This window comes from Delphinapterus leucas, chromosome 6 (genome assembly GCF_059928025.1).
Source record: "Delphinapterus leucas isolate spDelLeu-1000000601 "Yukka" chromosome 6, BTC_Dleu_Yukka2, whole genome shotgun sequence".
Lineage (NCBI taxonomy): Eukaryota > Metazoa > Chordata > Mammalia > Artiodactyla > Monodontidae > Delphinapterus > Delphinapterus leucas.
This window is the reverse complement of record NC_143134.1, coordinates 125,001,906-125,019,857: the sequence shown is the minus strand read 5'-3', so window position 1 is coordinate 125,019,857 and position 17,952 is coordinate 125,001,906. Positions and strand designations below refer to the sequence as shown.

General features: G+C 51.7%; 1 protein-coding gene across 4 annotated transcripts in view; it reads right to left on the bottom strand.

Annotated features, from left to right (window-relative positions):
• Nucleotides 1–17,952, bottom strand: part of CACNA1B (calcium voltage-gated channel subunit alpha1 B) — a 191,510-nt gene that overhangs the window by 51,423 nt on the left and 122,135 nt on the right. For all 4 annotated transcript variants that reach the window (XM_089914093.1, XM_089914095.1, XM_089914094.1 and 1 more), the window contains exons 21-25: nt 10,595–10,721; nt 7,720–7,849; nt 7,441–7,500; nt 5,654–5,760; nt 1,170–1,266 (exon numbers count right to left, since the gene is read on the bottom strand). In XM_089914093.1, coding sequence (XP_089770219.1) covers nt 1,170–1,266; nt 5,654–5,760; nt 7,441–7,500; nt 7,720–7,849; nt 10,595–10,721 — 521 coding nt within the window. The remainder of the gene's footprint in view (nt 1–1,169; nt 1,267–5,653; nt 5,761–7,440; nt 7,501–7,719; nt 7,850–10,594; nt 10,722–17,952) is intronic.

Sequence of the window (17,952 nt, the reverse complement as noted above, 5' to 3'; positions counted from 1 at the left end):
GCCCAGGCCCAGGACCACCGCAAGGGTCTGGACCGGGACCGGCGGCCTTGTGTGGGAAGCTGCCTGCGCCATCCTCCTCCAGAAGGGTGATCCTGGACTGGACGGGGTGAGCAGGACGTGCTAGAAAAGGTGCTGCAGGCAGGGGGGCCAGACGCCGAGGGGAACCTGGTGCTGGGGCTGGGGTCAGGCCACTCTGCCAGGCCACGGGCTGGCGCAGAGGGAAGGGGCAGGGCCGGGCCGAGGACCATGCCTAGCCCCTGCCTATTGGTGGGAAGTGGGATGGGGGAGTGGTGATGCGGAGGCCAGCTCAGGACAGGGACTTGGGGCATGTCCATGAACCAGAGGAGACTCCCGTCTGTTAGCACTGCCAGGGCCACCTGTCAGGGGCTCTCACTGTTCTCCAGTGAGCCTTTCCCTGCTGCCCTGGCCCCGGTTCCGGCTGGCTGTGCACAAAGGCAGATCCACGACCATCTCCCGAGACCCCATCTGGCACACTCCAGACACAAGCAGCTGCCTTGGCAGCGCAGACCCTGCCCATCCACCCCTGGAGCCTCCATCACCCCCAGAGCCGCCCCTTCACACGCGGCTCTAAGCAAACTGCCTGCCGTAACCCCCCATCGCTTAGGGTCTCCACGGCCCGCCTGTCCAAGCTGCTCCGAACGCTACTGCACACAGTCTTGGAGGATTAAGTGAGTTTAAATACAAGCTCAGCAACTATTAGATTGTAGCACAATTCTAAAGCCACACCCACACTTCCGGGAACCCCCCGCCCTCCCCGCATCTCCCTGTGAGCCCACCTCCCTCTCTCCGCAGCCCCTCCCCCTGCACTACAGCTGCTGATGAAACCCGCTGTCCCATCGGGCACCCCTGGGTTGAGGAAGAGGAGCCTTACAGGACACTGCGGAGAATGAGCCCCTCGGGGAGGGTCACAGAGCCGAGAGCCCGCCCCACGCACGCGACACAGGGCCTCCCCTCAGCCCTGCTCATCTTCACCCCACGCGGGAAGCTGCAGGGGACGAGGCCAGTTACACATGTGCACCCCACAACGCACACCTACATGTACACGTGTGCACATGCACGCACATGCGCACAATCTACATGTGCATGTGTGCCCACACGCACACATGAGCGCACACACACACACCCACGGCCCCACTCCAGACTCGCACCTTGAGCTTGGGCAGCCGCTTGATGGTCTTGAGCGGCCGCAGCACACGCAGGACCCTCAGGGACTTGATGGTGTTGATGTCTTTCCCTTTGGAGCCTCTAGAAGGAGAAGCCACCCATGTAGACAGGCAGGGTGCACACCTGTACCCAGAGGACCTGGGGACAGGGCAGCCTCGGCCCTGCAGGCACCACAAGCCAGTGCATCTCCCCCTACGGGCTGCCTGCCAAGGTGTCCTCAGAGTGGACAAGGGCCGGGGCCAGGTCAGCAGCACCTGGTGTCCAGGGAGGGCTGAGCTTCTGGATGGGAAGAGCCCCTCCCCGCCGGGCCACGTCGTTCAGCACTCCCACCTACAGTGGGAGCACCAGCTTCCTCCAGACACCATGCTGAGACCCCCAGTGGGAATAAAGCGGGGAGGCCACGCCAGGACTGCAGCCCCAGCCGGGGCTGGGCTTTGATGGAAAAGGTGTCACAGGTCAGATCTGATGGCCGTGTCCTTGGTGTGGTTTCCTGGCTTTGAAGGCTTTTGAGAGTTCAGTCTGAGACTCCTTAATGAAAATTTGTAACAAAGCAGCCTTAAGAAGAACTCAAATGATCAGTCACTCTTCTTGCTGCACTTATACAAATAATCAGGCCAAGTTTAATACAAACAAATTAGTTTTACTGTGATTATCTTTGGTAAAAAAGTGGGAGTATTGTAGAGAGAAAAAAATATGTTTGTCCCTTTAGAGATATTAGATTCTAATCCTAATAATTATCTTTAAGGTTTTGCTATGTACCTGTAAACTGGGCTGGATCCTGAATTCTTCCAGCTTCCTCAAATATCTGGCTATGACTTACCAAACTAACGTTTCCAATCTTCTCCCACCTCTCTGATTTGAAATCAGTCAGAACAAAGATTGCCCTGAAATCTCCTTGGAAGGGACGGCACCAGGTCCTCCCTCCTCACTACCCAGACGGCAGTAAACTTCAGGGACTTGAACCTTGGATAAACATTTCACAGCTGAAGAAGCCCCAGCATTCCCTTCTCGGGTCTGATCCCCTACACTGGTCTCTCAAGCCCTGGAGCAGAGAGGGGCAGCGGGCCACAGAGGGCCCCTGGCAGAGCCTCCTGCAGGCCAAGCCCCTGCAGGTTTCAGCAGGCTCCGTGCTGGACAGCTCCCAGGTCCCCAGCACCGTGAAGCTGGGGCGGCCTCAGTTCTGCTGCCCTGCCCCGGGCTCCGCACGGCCAGGCTGGCTGAGGCGAGGGCCAGCTCCCTCCGTGCTGCCCCCCACTCACCTCGCCTCACCTGCCACCCACATGTCACAGAGAAAATCCATTTCCGAGCCTCCCTCAGGGATGAGGCCACCTCCCCGCCTGCCTTTCCGCTCCCCCTCCCTCTGTGGGAACCCGGAGCCTCAGCCATCCTTCAAAACAAAACCAAAACACCCCATCTCATCCTGTACAAATGCTGGAGACCTCCGAATCAAACTGAGAGGAAGAAAAGTAGCTGACATGGACACAGGCTGCTTCGGCCCAAGACGACAGATCATGACTTTACACTTCAATCGTGAAACTCTCCTTTTCCCAATGGGGTTGGCCTTTCAGACTGCTGGATTCGCCACCAAAGATTCCGACCTATCCCGACTATCTAGCTCAGGTTTGTCTCCACTCACTAGGAGACCTCACCAGCAGCACCCATCTTTGCAAGGCATTTAGGAAGGCTCTTTATTTCAGGGGAGGAGATTCTAGTCCCACATACACTAAGAACCTGACTGACCCCTGGCTTAAATGGGTAAACGCAGCAAACGCTGTGAATAAATCCATCACTTGGTTTCAAGTAAATATGCACAAGGAGTTAGGTTAGGAGTAAATATGCACAAGATATGATCAGAAACCTCTCCATAACTCTTGAAGACATTGCAGATTCCCCTGCAAATATCCTTAGACTCTCTGGCCAAAGTTGGTCCTAATAATAGGATAGCCCCTGGCTATATTTAACTGAGCAAGTTGTCTATGCTGTGGCCAACACCACCTACAGTACCTGGATTGGCACTTCCGGGGAGGTTGAAAATCAGTTACGTAAGATCACTGAGCCAGCTACTAGGCTCAAATGTGTGACTGCTTCATGGGGTTTTTCTTTGATTGGTTTGGGTCTTGGGGACCATGGCTCCAAAGTACACTTCAAACATTAGGAATTATCCTGCTTATAATGCCCGTGATGTGTTTGTGTTTGACATATTCTTTCAAAAACTTTAAATACACGTTTGTAGCTGATAACCACTAAGTAAACGGTCTCCATTCTGACTGGAATGTCAGAAAAGCAGCAAAGGAAATGACCACCATAAGGGTTATGAACCTGGAACTACGATCTGTGAATGTCACAGGGGTTAAGCAAACACTTCATGATCTATGGATCCCACATCAAAGATCAAAGCTGCAAAACACTGCACAGCAGGAGCTAAGAGTGGTGCCAATGCCTGTGAATAAAAAATATTGCTGCCACATCAGTAAACAAAGGATGTTGCAGCCATCAAGCCACCACATTACAGCCACGGATGGTGAGCCCTGAGGGAGCTCAGGATGGAGGCAGGATGCCCCCCCATCTAGCTGTCAGCCACCCCCCTCCCCACGGGGCACCTCAGGAGACTCAGGATGAGAAGCCCAGGATACTGGCCCAGGTAGCTGAGGTACATATCAAAGGAATGATTCAATGAGCCCAGACTCTTGCATTTCCCATATAAAGAAAAGCACTAAATCCCTTAGCTTGAGATGCCTGGTTTTCTTTAGTTAACAGTAATCTTTGATATTACGACTACCTGGGCTCTGTTGCAAAAACTCCTGTATATCCTGGCTCCCCCCTGCCTCTTTGGAGCCGTCCCTCAGAGTTGTCTGAGATGCTGTGTCCCGGGCTTAAGTCCTCAGTTTTGTCCGCCAAATAAAACGTAACTCTCAACTTCTAGGTTGTGAATGTTTTTTTAGTCGACACACCTAAAATTTTGATCACATCTCTCAGTTGGGCTGACACTTTGATCAGAAGGGGAGAATTGTTAAAAAAAAAAAAAAAAAAAGAAAAGAGGAGGGGGAGAGGGAGGGAGAGGAGAAAGAGGAAAAGGAAGAAAAAGGAGAAGAAGGAAAAATAAAAAGAAACAACAGGCCCAAAGTGGAGCCACTTGTCCCCAGGACAGCGAACCAGGACTGAATTGCAGTTTCAGCCTTTCCCAGGAATGGAATTTCTGGACTTTCCTGGTCAGCACCAGTGAGGTAACCTTGCCTGAAACAATCCTTTCTTTTCTTTTGTTAATAACCTTGTCTGGCTCCCTTTCTATAAAGGCCTTCAATTTTGTACAGCCTCCATCGCGTACAGCCTTTCTACTTACTGGATGGGATACTGCCTGTTTCATGAATCACTGAATAAACCCAATTAGACCTTCAGATTTACGCAGCTGCATTTTGTTTTATAACAATAGAGGGTCGGAGATGCTGGGCATTTCAGGGAGGCGTTGTGGAAAGGAAAGAGCAAGAAAGCCCTGTTTCCAGGGGAGACACGTGGGAAAGTGTCTCAGGATAGCCAACATCCTGGCTGCCAAGGTCACACAGCTCCCACCCCGCGGGCACTGCCCTCGGGCCCAGGCGCCCCGCCCCCAGCCCTCAGTCAGGGTTCCCTGCTCAACAAAGGGGGGGCCACGCCCAGCTCCAGCCCCCAACCCGGCCCCCAGAGGTGAGGCGGGGACGTGTGGCCCTGGGGACATGGCTCCGGGCAGCATGCAGCCCAGACGGTGGCGGGAAATGAGCGGAGGTGAGGCATGGTGATGAAGCGGCCCACGAGGGGCCGCAGCGTGCTGTGACGTGCGGCAGTGTGAGGGGACAGAGGGAAGGCATTACCCCATGAAGCTCCTAGCGAGAGTCCAGCAACAGGAGACAAAGAGAAGAGAGTCAGTGAGGAGGCCTCCCTGTGGGCTCAGGGATGAGCCCATCCCTCCGTATCTGGGTCCATCGAGGGTCTTACTTATCTCTGGATCTCCCCCCACCACCTCCGCCAGGTCTCCCCCCTGCTCCACCTGAGCACCCAACGCCTACCTCACGCCCGCCACTGTGTAGGGTCTGAGGGAGCCAATCCAGGCCCGGCCACAACAGGGCTGAGTGTCGCTCACTAGGGAGCCACAGAAAATGGCGGAGCACCCCAACGGCGGTGACCCCCAGCTGCACCCACCCACACTGGCTGACCAAGCAGGGCAGCCGCGTCCGGGCACGGAAAGGTTCCTGAAGGACCCAAGAGGCAGACACCATAAGCAGAGGCCTGCCTATCCAACTTCAGAGCCATGGGGTGCGTCAGGCACAGACGAGCCTTGAGGTCCTCCCAGCCCCACAGCCCAGCCCCAGGCACAGAGGGACTGACTAGAGGCGGCCATGGAGGCCAATGGGCCCCTTCCTCCTTCACCCCCCACACTCATCACGGCTCTGGGGACTGCAGCCCAGCAAGAGTCAGAGCAGACCTGGGTACTTACGAGAAGGCAAATGCCACCAGGGCCCCACTGACCACAACGAAGTCCAGAATATTCCAGAGGTCCCGGAAGTACGCACCAGGGTGCAGCAGCAGTCCCAAATCGATCATCTTTAGGGGAACAACACACTTTAATAAACAGAATATTTCAGAAAAGAAAGGCAGGGCCAGAGCCCAGAGACGTGGTTAGGGGAAGGGTGCCACTTCATGTCACGTCCCATCAGGGGAGGGAACACAGCCCTGATTATGCCTATCATGAAAGGGGACCCAGCTATGGTGACATCCTGTCAGGGGAAGGGGTCACGGCTCAGGTCACGCCTGTCAGGGAAGGGGTCACATCTCAGGTCAATTCCTATCAGGGGAGGGGACACGGCTCAGGTCACATCTTGTCAGGGAAGGGGTCACGGCTCAGGTCAATTCCTGTCAGGGAAGGGGTCAGAGCTCAGGTCAATTCCTGTCAGGGGAAGGGGACACGGCTCAGGTCACGTCCTGTCAGGGGAAGGGGTCACGGCTCAGGTCACACCTGTCAGGGAAGGGGTTACAGCTCAGGTCAATTCCTGTCAGGGAAGGGGTCACGGCTCAGGTCAATTCCTGTCAGGGGAGGGGTCACGGCTCAGGTCAATTCCTGTCAGGGAAGGGGTCACGGTTCAGGTCTATTCCTGTCAGGGAAAGGGTCACAGCTCAGGTCAATTCCTGTCAGGGGAAGGGGTCACGGCTCAGGTCACGCCTATCAGGGGAGGGGTCACAGCTCAGGTCAATTCCTGTCAGGGGAGGGGTCACAGCTCAGGTCTATTCCTGTCAGGGGAGGGGTCACGGCTCAGGTCTATTCCTGTCAGGGGAGGGGTCACAGCTCAGGTAATGGCCTCTTAGAGCCTCAACGGGTGTTTCGATCTCCATGCCTTTGACCCAATGGCCCTGCATGGTCATGACTGGCTGAGATCCTCCCTGGGCCCCCTGCTCCTGTGGAGCCTGAGTGAGTCTCTCCTCCATCGCTGGGCTGCAGGCACATGCCGCCCGGAGCACGCCGCCTGCCAGACCCTCGGAGTGTCAGCCCCGGGCGGCAAGAGGAGGAGCTGCTGGATTCTGCCCCTCCTGCAGCGGCACCTTAACGTCTCTGGGCCTCCGTGTCCTCGTTCGTAAAATGAAACGACAACGCCTCCCCCAGGAATTTGGGAGAGAATTGAAGCGAGGGCTCACGTACACAGAAGCCACCCTGAGTCAGCACGTGGGCACCCCCCCCTCCCCCGCCCCCAGCAGCGGCGCCGCCCGCGCACCTGTGTGGAAAGCACAGGCCACTTGGCAACCCCTAGAGGAGGAACGAGGGTCACAACAACAACACGGCCGTTCTCCACCTAGGATCAAACACTAGGGAGTCCTCTACACCCACCTGCCGCAACCTTTGGGCCTTGAGGCCACCGCCCTGTCCCTGCTCTCCTTCCTCCAGCCGAGGCCCCGGCCTCCCACTCTGCTGAGACTGCCCTGCACAGGCTGGGCTCACACTGCACAGTAAGGGAAGCCTGTGCCCCTCAGCGAGAAGGGTCTCCGTTAGCAGGCAGTGGAGACCACGGCCAGCGCCTGCGGGCTCTCCTAAGGCTGACGTGATGCTGTGGCGAGTCCTTAACAAACGTGGCCCTGTGTCTCCACGAGACACAACCTCTACCTGCGGGCTCATGTGCCCTCATGTCACCACACATGTGTGCACGCCCAGGGCACACTTGCCACGTGCCTCCATCTCAGTCACAAGGGGGACGAGCAGAGCCCCGCGGTCACCAGGGCAACCACACATCTCACCTTTATCACCATCTCAAAGGTGAAGACGCCTGTGAAGATGTAGTCCATGTACTTTAGCACCTGGAACCAAAAGGAAAGGCTTTTCTCAAAGGCGAGGCCGGAAGCTCGAGCCGGGGCAGGAGCCTGAACGACAACACATCAGCCTGGGGCCTGTGGGCAAGGGTCTGGGGAGGGGAGGGCAGGCCAGCAACCCCTGAAGCGGCAGCCCTCCCTCCCATGCCGGGCATGCCCCGCTCTTCTGTGTCCCCAGCCCCCCCGAGGCCCGACGGCAGCACTCACGTTGTTCCTGGGCGAGTCTGTCTGCACAGGGTCCTCAGCAGCCAGGGCGATGCTGCTCAGGGCAATGACCACGAGGATGCTCATCTCGAAGTACCGCATGGTCACGATGTAATGGCAGAAGCGGCGGAGCCTGAAGGGCAAAGCACAGGTCACCTAAGGCCCACGGAGGGCTGGGCTGGGCCCTCCCCGTAGGAAGAGCTGAGCTCTGGGAAGTGTCCCTGTGGTCAGGAGATAGCAGCCAGGTGACTGATGGGGACCAGATTCCTGGGAAGGTAGGTGGCGGGAAGGCTGCAGAAACCCTGGGCAGGGCCAGCTCACCACGGCTTGCAGGCCAAGTTGGTCCGTTCGCTACATGAAGTTCCACTGCGGCCCAGCCAGGCCTGCTCGTCTACCTGCTGTGGGGCTGCCGTGCCCTGGACGGGCTTCCAGCTCTGCTGTGGGTGGGGCAAGAGGCCGAGTACCAACAGTCCCGTGGAGAGCAGGTGCCTCTCGAGCCCCAGTGCTGGGTGCGGTGCCCCCGTCGGAGCCGCCAGAGCTGCGTGTGTGCACCTGCCCGCCTCCACTCACCACTATTCTGCTCTGTTCAGGCACATTCTGGGCTGGGACACAGTGGCGAACAAGACACCAGTAAACATAAAGCAACAGGAGATGCTCAGGTGTTGACAACTCCTGAGCAACTCAGCAGGAGACGGTGACCAGGAGCCCAGCAAAGGCCCCGCAGGGGGAGAGTGAAGCCGATCCTGGGGGACAAGCGCACGAGGCAGACGTCGCTCCTGCCACCCCGAGGCACGTGCTCACGGGGGCCCCCCTCCTGCCTCTGCTGGTTCAACCGCTGCCCACCAGCCCGTCCAACCTGCTCCTCTCGCCAACGCGGAGTGTTCCCAAGGGCACCCACGTCTCTCTGTCCCTGGAAGGGACTGGACTTTATGCCAGTCTCCTCCTCAACCCGACCACCGGTGTCCAGCTCCAGCCCGCACACTCCCCGGAGCTGCCCTTCCCAGGCCCCCGAGTGACCTGCTGGCACTTCTCCCTCCTGATTGAGACGCTTTTCCTTCCACTTCCCCGACGCTCCATCTCGGGCCCTCTTCCATCCCAGCCCCCTTCCTTCTAATCAACAGCTGCTGGTCCATCTTGTGGCTGAGTTTCCACCCTCGCTCAGACCCCCAAGTCCCCCGGCCATGTGCCACCTGCCAGCTGCCCCGGGCTCCACAGGGTCTGTGCTCACCACCCCCCAGCTTGGCCGGGCCCCCAGCCATCAAGCAGAAACCCTGGCTGCCATCCTTCACATCTCCATCCCCTTCCACATCTAACTTGCCATCAAATCCTGCAGATCCTGCCTCCAAAAGTTCTCCCCAAGCATTTCGCTCCCAAACCTCTCCGCTCCGGCTGCCCTCATCAAATCACCAGCAACTCTTCCTGAAAACCGCGGCCACCTACTAACTGGTCTCCCTGTCTCGTTTCCAGTCCTCCCACCAAAGGGCTCTGCTGAAGTGCAGTCTAACCAAGTCACCACTCACCCCCAACTGTTTACAACCTCTCAAGCTTCTCAGGGCTCTCGGTGTCACCTCTACTTCTCCACAGAACACAGAACAGCGCTGTCTGCCTCTGTGCTTTTCCATGCAACTGTCGTTTGCTGTTCTGAGCCTGATGTCTTTCACTTCTGGACCACTCTAAGTTCTCTCCGCCCTCCAAGAATACTGGTTCCTCCCTCTTCATCTTAACTCTTCACCCTTCAGGTTTCACCTGAGATCTCTCACCTCCTCCAGGAAGGCTCCCCTGACTCTCCCCACCTGCTCCAAGACACCAGACCTCCCTGCTTTACCATCCACATTGTACTCATTTGACGGACACCACCCGGTCGGTGCTGGAGGCCGAGGCCTCATCTGTCTCTACCGCCATCTTACTCCAAGCCCCTAGCAGAGCAAGCTCCCCACAGACATATGCTGAAAGGAGGAACGTGGGGAGGATGGACGACGGGGGCTGGTGGAAAGACTGCTGGATGCCCAGGGCAGAAGGGCTGGCTGGACATGTGGGTAAAGGACGGAGCACAAGCTCCTCAGACCCTGCTGCGCTGCCCCTCTGGGCGGTGTGGTTCCGCCTTTGCTCTGCCTGCGTCTCTGCCTGGTAGGCTCTCACGACCCCCCGCCACGTCTCTGTTCCAATCCCACTTCATGTCAGCAGCCCCCACCGTCTGCATCTCCAGTCCCCGCTTTGTGCTTCCTCTTAGCCCTTCCGTCCACGAACCATCTCATGTCCCCTCCCTAACATCCTGTCTGCTGTCTGCCTCTCCACTCGCTTGTAAGCTTAAGAACGGACGGGGCCCTTGTCCGTTCTGCTCATGACCGTGTATTCCCAGCACCTAGAACGCTGTCTGGCACATGAACACTGGCGGAGCTAATGAAGGCAGGTGGACTGATGAGTGGATGAGACTCACGGTGTAAACAGAGGGGAGAAACTGTGCACAGACACGAGTGACCGTGACGCACACCTGCGGGCTCTGCTGGAAGGCGGGTGGAGGGCAGCACATATGCACAATGGATGTAAACTGGGTGCGTGTGTGCAGAGGTAAACTAAGGCTGCAGTGGGGGTTAAGAACAAGGCCCTGGGACCAACTGCCTGGGTTCAAATCCCAGCTCCGCCACCGAGACGGACGGGCTGTGTGTCTGGACACGGGCCTTCCCTGTGGCTTCGTGCCCTCATCTGCAAAGTGAGGTGACAGTAGTGTGTGCTTTGTGGGATGCTGTGGTGATCAATCAGGGTATTAATACATGTAAAGGTGCAGGTCACGTCTAGCACACGCTGGTAGCGTGTACACGTGGATCATGGGCCACGGACAAGAGGACGGCACAGGACACAGGCTGGTGACGAGACTCACAGGTTGGTGGGGCTTAAGCAGAACATGGAGCTGTAAGGGACGATGGGTCGGGGGCCGTTCCTCATCACATCATCAGCTTCCACCTCCTTCTTCCCTTCTGCTTGGCTTTCCAGGTCCACGTTACCACCTGCAAGGACACGAGGCCACCAAGTTAGGGGTGTGGCTCATAAACCCACGTCACGCAGGTCTCGCCCCGGGGCGATGGACACTCTCCCAGCTCCAACCTCACAGGTCTTCGTGGACCCACCCCAGCGAAGGGCGTGCAGCTAAGAACACAGCTTCACATGAGACCCCTCCGATCACAGTCAGGCCACCACTGAGGCGAACAAAGGCAGGGCCGTGCCAGCGCTGAGGATCTGGGCCGTCTGCCGCAGAGATCCAGAGACCCTTCCTCACCTCTCCCTTCCCCAGGGTCACTGGGGAAGCAGTACCAAGCCTAGCGGGCATCCCTGGCTGCGGACTTCTCTGCTTCCCTAGGGGCCATAAATCTAGATATTCTAAGAACACCAAAGCCGCCTTCAGCCCCAGAGACCAGGGCCAGTAGGTTCCCCCATCCCAGTGCAGGGCTCACCCCTCGAGAGAAGGCATCCCGGGCTGCCTGGTGAGAGCACCCACTGTCGCTGCAGGGGGTTGGGGCAGGGCCAACAGGGCAGCAAGGAGAGGGGCTGGCCTGGCCTGAGCCGCTCTCCCGAACCTGCTGGTCAGGCCTGACCCGCCGCACAGGGCCCGCAGAGGACTCTGACCCAGGGAGGACGCGGGCACTGCCGTCGCCCACACACCCGCTTGGCCCTTCCTCCTCCCTCTTCATCGCCCCCCTTCCCTAAGGCCCATCCTCTGTGCTATCAGCACCCCCTCCTCCACTTGGCACCCACAAATCAAAGTCCCCCGGGTCATTTTGGCTGTGGCCACTGTTTTTACGTAGATTTTGCTGTTCTGCATAGTATGTTTCTCACAAGTGTTTCATTTTTAACTATCCTAAAGTATGTTTCCATTCTTGCGGGTAACAGTTCCTGAGACCCAGGGATGCCAGGGAGGACAGTGCAGTGACTTAGAGCCAATGCCCACCTGTCCACCTCACTTTTACTTCTTGGAAGAAGCATAAAGGCAGAAATGAGGGAGGTTCCCTCCAGCATGTGTGAAGACGAAGGCTCTAAGCTTCTTCCCTGGCTGCTGGCCACTCTGAAGTCCTGCAGAGAACCGCCGGGCCAGAGAAAACAGCCTTGACCCGAACGTGAAACCATGTGCTATGGCTTAAGCCACAGCAGCTATGATGCTTCCTAGACTGTCAGCTGCCACCACCCGGCACCATTCAATTCCCGGCTGAAGGCATAAATTATAGCATCTTCTAAGAAAGCAACTGGGCAATACCTATTTAAAGTAAAAAATTCTGTCTATTGATTTAATTTGTACAAAATTATCTCCTAAGGACATCAAGCATGCACACAAACATCTGTACTCACAAAGGTGTTTGTTGTAAGTTCTGTTACAGTAACAACAACTATGAAATGTATAACCATAGGAGATCGACGAAGTGTGCAGCACTTACAGGAAGCATCATACTATGGATATTAAAAACGCACACAAATAGTTTAAATGACTAACCACTAGCTTTGAAGAAGCAGCTTATGATAAGGTAAGTTAAAAGAAAAAAAGACAGGCTACACACTTGTATATCCCAGATGGGCTCAACTATGAAAAATAACATACACAGGGAGAGAAATAACTCCAAAATAACAGTAACTGTGGTGATCGCCGAAAGGCTTTCTGATAATAATCTTAATTCTCTTCACTATACTTTTAACACTAAAATTTTTTTTTCTGTGATGAGCATGTGTAACTTTTAAATTAAGAAACATTTATTATTTTAAAACCACAGCTTTTCAGACTCTTCCACAATAACAACTAAGCAAACCCAAGGACAAGTAAACTGGGAAAAAGGAACCAATATACACTGAATGAAGTATTTTTCTGCTCAAAAGAAGTGGAACAAAGATGCCAGAGCCTGGATGAAAATGTTTCTCCTGAAATAGATTTACTACTACAACAACAGCAGAAATCATCGATTAAGTCAAAACAGACCAGGAATAAAGGGAGAGGATCAAAACGAGAACTACAACAGACTGAGGAAATATCCTGTTGGAAGCTGTTTAAAAAAAAAAACTAGACAGTAACAAAAATTAATTCATTGAAACAGAAGACAATCAAGCCAGATGGCCAGATATGGGGGAGGAGGGCGGATAAAGAAAGGAACAGAACGTTCACTGAAAACATGTGCGGGGCTGGTCCAGGTGCTTTATTCTCACAGCGGCACTTACTGGCACGTATTATTACCTCCAGTTTGCAGATTAAGAAACTGAGGCTGAATGGAGGAATTACATTGTGGGGCCATGATCGACCAAAGCTGGGGTGAGGCGGGAAAGCTGAGTGAGGCACCACGCTAAACTGCTCCCTCCAGAGGACCGAAGGGAGACCAGGCGGGTGGTGCGCTGGGCTTCCAGGAAAGCACAGGTAAGTCCTCTCTGACGAGAACATCCCTCATCTGGCACACAGAATCCCCACCGACCAAGGCAGTCATTTCCAACTTGAAGAGAACTTAAGCCTAATGTCCCAAGGCATCCAACATGTACAAAGAATTTCTCTCCTACAGCTATGTACCATCCATGGGAGAACTGAAAAAGCAACCAAACAATTCTTTTTCTGTAGGGCTTGATTATCAAACAAAGCCCACTTCAGAAAGGGTGGGTTACGGCCAGTCATATATGAACCCCAGCAAAAATCATCAGCAAACATACAAGGACCAGAAAACAAACATCACCCCCATACGAGGTGCGTGAAAGACAACAGAAACAGGTAATATACATATAAGCCCCAATGGACTTCAGCTGTAAGTACCTGTAGATGGGGACTATAAAAGAACTAAACATAAATATGTAAAGAAATAAAAAAAAATGAACAAGCAATAGAAGTCTCTAAAATTGACCTATGAGAGAGGCTTAAAAAGGACTCATCCTCCTACTAAAAACAACTATAAAAGCTGAAAAAAATACATAACCGTTTAAAGGCACAAGGAACCAGCTGACACGGACAGAACCTGAGAAGCTACAGTCCTTGGGAGAAAGGAGGCACGAGGCGACCCCTGTGCACATGGGGCCATTTTCCCATCTTTAGAAGCAGAAAGCAACATGCCTACTGGGAGGAGGAGTGAAAGACTGGAGTTTGAGGATGACAAAGTGTCTGGGAATGAGGGGCGAAATCCCAGAGAGGAGAGAAGGGCAGAGAAGTGAGCCCCTCTGTCGGTCCCGATTAATTCCCCTCCAGTCACTGCTGCACAAGAGCAAGACAAGGCTGGTCTCTGCCAGAAGCAAAGGGCCCCGAGGAGGATGCAGGGCTGAAGACGTGATGGTGCAAATGCAAACGGAGATTTAACTTCGCTATCATTTTGCACTCAGAGCGTTCTTGTTTTTGTTAGTGTTCTGGTTAAAGAGTTGCATATCTTGAATAATTTGCTCTTAACCTAACTTTTTCCACAAGGCCTATTATTTTCAATGCATGGCATTTTCAGAAATGCACACGTAATGTTATAGCAGGAAGGTCTGTACTTCAGGAAGACAGAAAATGATATTAAAGGAAGGTCTGCAATGTAAGAAATTGGTTATTCTATCAATAAATAAACACAGTCTCTATAAAGTTGTTGGGAAGGAAGAAATTTTCCTCTACGTTCCTACGTTCTTCTGACTGGTCTAAGAATTAAACTGGCGTGAGGTTAACAGGAGAAAATCAAATTTAACTTCGTACATACGGGAACCACACATACGTGAGAGGTTCAGACAGAAGGATAAAATGAGGTATATACACCACCTTAAGCTAAGGAATGGGATAGGAGCCTGGGGCTTCCAAGGACAGGAGGGTCATTCATTGGACAATATAAAAAAGGGCAGGGTTTTGGTAATTGGATGCTTGCCCTGCCATACAGATGGGGCCACTTAGATAACATTTATCTCTGGTAATAACTCTTCCCTGGGAAAAGTCCCCAATTTAAATTCTTCTAGGTAGTTAAGGGAGGGGCGGTTGCTTCTCTTGAACCCACAGGGACTCGACTGCCCTTAGCTCAAAATAATCCTCATGCAGAAGTGACACATTCTGGGGAGGGTTCATCCTGAATGCCTACAAAGGCAGAACAATATCTGTTTTGTGGGGAGAAAAGGACTGAAACGCTGGATGCTACCAAGGAAGCTGGGGGAAATGTGATCGCAGCTGCTATTCTAAGGTCTTACTTAATAAAATAACTATCGATTTTGTTACGCATGCATGATAGAATTATAAGATAACCACTTTAAAAAAACAGAAAAATAATTCATAGTTTATAAACTAGAGGGGAAAATGTGACACGAAAGCAAATAAACAACCAATTATTCAATACTAAAAAGCAAGGAAAGGAGGAAAAAACATAGGAAAAATGGAACAAATGTCACAAGTCCAAGTAAACTAATAATCACAATACATACAAGCCGACGGAACCTGGCTACTGACTGACACAGATCACCCAGATGGAATTTTTAAAAATACAGTTATATGTAGTTTCCAAGAGACAAGCCTAAAATCGAGGCCACATGAAGGCTGGAAGCCAAAAGATGGGAAAAGATACACTTGGCAAACGTTCATTAAAAAAACAAAATAAAACAAAACTCAGGTATATATTCACATCAGAAAAATACAATATAAGAAAAAATCATTATTAGAGTTAAAGTGGGTCAGCAGAAGATGACAAAAAGTTCAGCTCCAGTAAGACACAGCAATTTTAAATATACATAAAGTGGCTTAAAATATAGAAAGCAAACATATATTTTAACATAAGCTTTTTTTTTTGAAAAAAGGAATAAATAAAAGAAAAAGCCTAACAAAAGAGGTTCAGAAACACATAGTTCTATTTTAGAAACATACACAACAGTACTTGGTCATCTGTTAGCATGTTTCCTATACTGAACTGCATGTTTCAAACTATTCAAAACAACTGCATTAAATATAGAAACTTAAACACACACACACACACACACACACACACACACACACACAGAGCAAGAGCTGACAGATCTACAGAAAGAGATTTCAATGCACAATGTCTTAATTATCGATGGGTCCGAGTGGCAAAATATTAGTGAATATATAGAATATTTAGCAACACAACTAACACACTCGATTTAGCAGACAAATATAACAAGCCAAGTGTTCCCCAAATTAGAGAAAACATATTCCTCTTAAGCATACATAAAACATTTACAAAAAAAAAACATTTACAAAAGTCGACCATATGCTAAGCCATAAAGCAGTCGTAATCAAAGAAGACCCTCATGCAGGTCATGTCCTCTAATTACAGTACAATTAAGTTGCAATTTAAGGCAATAATCAGAAACCAAAAGATTAATTAAGATTTAAATTTTACAATTGGAAATTGAAAAACAGATGTTAAATAGTTCATGGGTCAAAACATTTTATATCACAGGCAGTATAAATGTGTCTACATAGAAAACAGCAGAAAAATGATTTAGAATAAGAGAGTCTGTTTGGCAACTCTGGCTGGACACAAAACTGAAGGACAAAAATTGCTTGCATTTCTACATGGTAGGGGCAAAACATTTTAGAATACAATTTTTTTAAACAATACTATTTGAAAAAAACAGAATAAGTAAAAAGACAAAAGAAGGAATTTGGGGCAGTGAAACTACTCTGTATGATACTATAATGACACAGGTCATTATACATTTGCCCAAACCTTTAAAAGGTACAGCACCAAGAGTGAGCCCTACTGTAAGCCTTGGACTTTGGGTGAGAACGGTGGTTCATGGAGGCTCACTGACCGTAACAAATGTACCACTGGGTGGGGGAGGCCGACGGTGCAGGCGCAGGGAGTGTACAGCAAGTCTCTGTGCTTTCCATTTAATTTTACTTTGAAACTAAAACTGCTCTAAAAAAAAAAAAAAAGACAAAAAGACAAATGTTTCAGGGTAACAGAAAAGAGATACAAATATAAAACTTAAGTAGTTAGGTAAAAATCCTATAATCTTACATTTGAATTACAAATGCCAAAAGAATACATGGTATATTCTTCTTTTTTAAAAAGAAAAAAAAAGTCCTAAAAAGCCTGAAAGCAGTAAAAATCTAGTAGCAATGACCACATTGGTAAATAATACTGTTTCTCACCAAAGGAACCACAGCCTCTCAGATCAGGCTCTACAGAAGCAGACCATGAGATGAGGGTCCATGTGCAAGTGACTGATTAAGGACGGACTCCCAGAAGGAACTGGAAGGGAGAAAGAAGGCAGACCAGGGCAGCGAAGGAGGCCAACGCAGGGCGCAGCTTCAGATAAAGTCCTGCAACAGCGTCAGCTGCTCCTTCGGGGGACCCTGGGGTCTGAACTAAGCCTCAAAGCTGTCAGACCTGAAGCCAGAGGGTCGGGCTTTCACCTCCCGCACTCCTTTGCCTGGTGAGGGCCACCTGGGGGCGTCAACCCTCAGGGACTTCCACCTTCCATCCCCCACGTGTTGGGAAGCACCTCTAGTGGTCAAGGGCAGCTCTCCAAAGAGGAGCTGAGGTGAGGCCACTGGAGGCAAAAGGACCCTGAAGGAAGGGAAGGGAGATCTGGAAAAACAGCAGGTGTCCAGGACACAGGTCTCCTTGGAGAAATGGCCGATTCCAGGTCTGGGCAGGAAAGGTACACAATGATCCTGGAATGCTTTGTCACAGATGAAAGCAGAAAGCTGTCAAAGACAACAGGCTGTGAGAAGGTAAAAAGGCCAACTTTAAGGGGCTCCCACTATCCAGAGACAGGACAATTTGAGCATCAGAGCTAACAGTGAGTCCAAAGGACTGAAACACACCAAACACGTTAAAATCCAAAGATTCATAACAATAATTTTGTTAAACCTCTCGATGACTGGATTTGGAGTTCCTAGTGTACCAACTCGCTATTTTGAAAACTCACATGTAAAGGGACGGAATTAAGCATGTATCTTGCTAATACAAATACAAACTGTATTTCAGGGTAACCAAAGAGTTGATGAGGGAAGTTCTTCCGTATAGAAAGTGTCAGAATAACTAATGCAGAGAACATGATAGAATTATAAATTCACAACTGTGCAATGCCAAATAAAATCACAGATCTGGGCGACCATCATCAGTGCCTACTAGATCATTAGGGGAAAGGTTGGTGGAGAACCTTACAGTGGATGGATCGGGCTCTACCCACCGATGCATCTTAACACTGCCCAAAGAAAAACACTAGATGGTATGTGGCTCCGAATGGAACGTGAGATGAAGCACACAGCCAGCCACCTATGAAGCTTCCCCAAGGAGTTTAACC